Raw genomic sequence first — 3,940 nt, 5'->3', positions numbered from 1 at the left:
GGCTGGTGCACTGGTGCCGATTCCTGTGGTGACTGAGCCTTTCTTAGGGCCATCCCAAAAGACAAGAACCACAGACCCCAATCCCACCTGGGACACAGAGACCTTTAGCCTGGACCATGCTGGCTTGGGCCAACCTCTGCAGGGTTCATCCCAGCCAAGTACAAGGCAGAGTGGGACCCATACCTACCCCAATACCCCAGATTTTCTTTCTTTCTTTCCTTCTTTCTTTCTTTGTTTTATATCATGTTTTGAGACAGAGTTTCTCTGTGAAGTCCTGGCTGCCCTCAAACTCACCCTGTAGACCAGGCTGGCCTCAAACTCAGAGATATGTCCACCTCTGCCTTCTGTGCACGAGGATTAAAGGCGTGGGCCACCATTGCCTTGTTCCACCCCCAGTTTTTCCAAGATATCAGGGAAATCATCAGACTCCAGCTCTAAGCTGTGTTCCAAGTAGGTTTATTAGGACTCCAGGGCTGAGAGCTTACACACAGGGAAACACCACCACCACAGCTCTGCAGCCTGCCCATCATGGGTGTGGTAATGTTCCTGCCTCAGGCAAAACTCATGCACCCGCCTTTGCCCTGTAAGTGCCCTAAAGAGGCAGAGTGTCCGCTCCAGGGAAGACAACACCAGAGGTTGCTTTATTTGCCCACTACTCACGAGCATCCTGCCCATACCTCTGGAAAGCCAGACTGTCTGTCTGTCTGTTTCCTGACCTCAGCTGGGACTGGGGACCCACATCTGGCAGAACCACTATTCTCCAGGCCCATCAGTCTCTGCTCACCCCTCAAGCCTCATCACTAAAGTTTGGCTTGAATAAACTCCAGCAGGTGCTCCAGCTGATCCTCCAGGCACTGCTCATCTCCGTGGTTCTCAATGACCCAGTCAAAGTCCCCAAAGTTGTCCAGACCACATTCTGACTCAGCATCGTCCACCCCTGGGAGGAAGAACAGAGGAGTCAGGCCCCAGCCCTCCACCCTGTGCCTCTCCTCTGAGAACCTCTGGGAAGTAGGTGTGGCCTCCCACCACAGGCTGAGCTCCCGAGCAGTCCCTGAAGAAATGGCTCTGCTCTAGCCATCGCCGACTGAGAGAAGACTGGACCCGAAAGGGCATTGCCCTGTTAGCCCGGGCTGGAGCCTGCTGGGAGGCTGTGCCCTCAGGGCTGGGGCCTTGAGAAAGAGACTTGACTTGTCTGGGCCAAGGCCCTCATGGCCATGAGGATGGGAAGAGCAGCATTCACATGGGAGTTGTAAAGCATGAGACTGTAAGAGGGAGTGTGTATAAAGCACCAGACCCAGGCTGGCCTGCCAGAGCATCCAAGGGATACGCTGTTAGCTTTCACACTCATTAGATCTGAGTGTATCCAAGGAACGGTGACCTGGGGCAGGACAGAGGCCCAAGCTGCCCTTCAGAACTGTCTGCAAAGCAGGTCCTGGACTGGTACCACTGAGGCCCTTGGAAAACTTCCTGTCTGGCTCCATGGCTTATCCAGGGTTGGTTTGGCTTGCTCGCCAACCACTGTCAGTCCCCAAAACACACAAGAAGGAGGCCTAGCCAGAGAAGTCCACTGGCCTTCACGAGACAGCCAAAAAAGATACTCTGTGAACTTGACCTTCTACCAACCCATTCCTCAGGCCTTAGGTTCCCCTTTACAGCCTCTCGTTCACTCTCAATATCGGCCTAGAGCACAGGGGTGGCAGGCCGAGCTGTGTGCTGAGCTATGCCGCCTACCTGGTGTGAACACCCAGCCCCGTTGCTGTCGACTCTGCTCCGAGGCCACTACTCGGACTGTCTGTGTCACAACCCCATAGGCCTCCTGAAACCACTGGATGTCAGACGCCCTCCGTGTATCACTCACCAGCTGCAAAGAAGAGACACAAACAGGTGACCATTAGGACAAAGTGCTATAGGGAGGGAAAGCTGGGGGGGGGGGAGGGACAGGCGCTGCGGAAGCCAGAGCAATGGTGTAGCTCACTGAACCCCTCTGAGTACTGCCACCTGCTAGACAGCACGATCACTCAGCTCCAGTACTAAGAAAGGGGCACTGCAAGTACTCTGTACTATGCCAGGCACTGAGGATGGTGTCATAAACAAAGTACACCTTGCCCTGCTCTCCTGGGGCTGGAACATACAATAGAGCAGGAGATGTAATACAAGGCATACAGCAGCTTTTCCAATAACCAGGAGCCACAATGCAGACTGATGAATGTCAGCCGGGACATGGCTGGAACATACTTCTCCAACTCCTGATCTTTCCAATCCTGACCCTTCCTGGCTCTGCTCAGAATCAAATCCTTGTCCTCCTGCCCCAGAACCAACTCATCACCCGCTCAACTCTGAGTGGCTCTATCCTTAGAATCCATGTAAAACTGGCCCCTTTTTGGGTCTCTCCCAGCTCTGAGGCCAGCCTGTCACTGGCCAATCACATAGGACCATCTACTAAGTCTCTCTGCTTCAGCTCTTACCTGCCCTTCGGCAGCCAGAGCAAGCCTGTTAAATCCTTTGTTTGGTTTTGAGACAAAGTATCAGTGCCTAGCCCCGGCTGGCCTCAAATCTGTTACATAGCGAAGGCTAACCTTCAACTCCCTGCCTTTGCTTCCTGAGTGTTAGAATTACTGGCATGTGCACCACATCTATAATGCCAGATGTGGGAGTGGTGTCTGTGTGTGTGTGCGAGTGCATGGGCTTGTGCCCCTGCATGTGTGTAGAGATAATTCAAAGCAGCCAGTTTTCTCCTTTCACCATGTGGGCTTGGGGATCAAACTCAGGTCTTCAGGCATAACAGCTGATGCCGTTATCCACTGAGACATCTCACCAGCCCCCACCTGGCTTTTTTATGTGGTTTCCAGGGGATCTGAACTCCAGGGCTTTTATCCATTGAGCTAACTCCTGTCTCAGGTTTTCAACCCCACTCCTTCCAAGAACTATGTCCAGACACTAAAACACGCTCCACCATTGGCCTACACCCTGTTAATTAATTCAATTGCTCTTTGATTCCTAAAGCATGTCTTTCCTCTTCTTAGGACTTCTCAGTGACTCCTAGACTCTTCCAAAGCCCTAAGCTTTGTCCTTAACCTCCCAAGGCTACCACAATGGCTGCTTCTCAAACATAGAAGGAATGGACCCCTCTCTGGCCTTCACATTTGGGTCCCTCTCTCTAGAAAGCTACTTCCCTAACCACCCATTCAGCTCACTCCTTCACCTCCTTACAGTCACGTTCTGACCTGGCCGTGAGAGCGAGGCCTGCTTAAGCCTCAAAAAGCAGTCCTTAGACAGCAGGCCTTAAAGAGCAGTCCTTCCCCGGCTGCCCACACCTCCACCTCTCTTGTGTGACCCCCACCCCCACCCCTGGGCACCACCTACATGTCTCCCCAAATCCTGATTATAACGGGAAGTTCCTTGACGGTAAACCCTTCATTCCATTTCGAAGCAGCACACCCTGAGAAGCCAGAGGGGTGCCCGGCAAAAGGAGACACTCAGAATTTACCACAAGGATGAATAAAGAAGGCCTAGCGTAGGGTGCCGTGGGCTAGTGAAGCCCTGGGGAGGTGGGAGCAGGAGAATCAGAGGCTCGAGGTCACCTTGACCACACAGAGGTTCAAGGCCAGCCTGCATTACAGGAGACTCTGTCTTAGGAGAAAGAAAGGGGGGGGGAAAGGAAAAAGAAAAGACAATGGTGTATTTCAAGGAAGGCTTCTCTATGGAGGTGACATGAAAAGTGTCGGAGTAGATCAGGTAAAAAGTTCAGGAAGGAAGCCGGGCAGGAAAAAGACACACAAAGTCGTGATCTGCTAGGTGTGGCAGTACCGGCACTTGGGAGGCAGAGGCAGGTGGATCTCTGTGAGTGTCTGGGGACATCCTAGTCTACAAAGTAGCTGACCCAGACAACATAGTAAAAGACATAGTAAAACACTGTCTAAAAAAAAAAAAAAAAAAAAAA

General features: G+C 52.3%; 1 protein-coding gene across 1 annotated transcript in view; it reads right to left on the bottom strand.

Annotated features, from left to right (window-relative positions):
- Nucleotides 1–440: 440 nt before the first annotated feature.
- Pmvk (phosphomevalonate kinase) overlaps nucleotides 441–3,940 on the bottom strand; it is a 9,280-nt gene continuing 5,780 nt past the window's right edge. The window contains exons 4-5 of the mRNA XM_021196414.1: nucleotides 1,732–1,861; nucleotides 441–937 (exon numbers count right to left, since the gene is read on the bottom strand). Coding sequence (XP_021052073.1) covers nucleotides 801–937; nucleotides 1,732–1,861 — 267 coding nt within the window. The 3' untranslated portion in view covers nucleotides 441–800. The remainder of the gene's footprint in view (nucleotides 938–1,731; nucleotides 1,862–3,940) is intronic.

Source organism: Mus pahari, chromosome 4 (genome assembly GCF_900095145.1).
Source record: "Mus pahari chromosome 4, PAHARI_EIJ_v1.1, whole genome shotgun sequence".
Classification (NCBI taxonomy): Eukaryota; Metazoa; Chordata; class Mammalia; order Rodentia; family Muridae; genus Mus; species Mus pahari.
The sequence above is the reverse complement of the archived record's forward strand: the minus strand, read 5'-3'. Positions and strand labels throughout refer to the sequence as shown.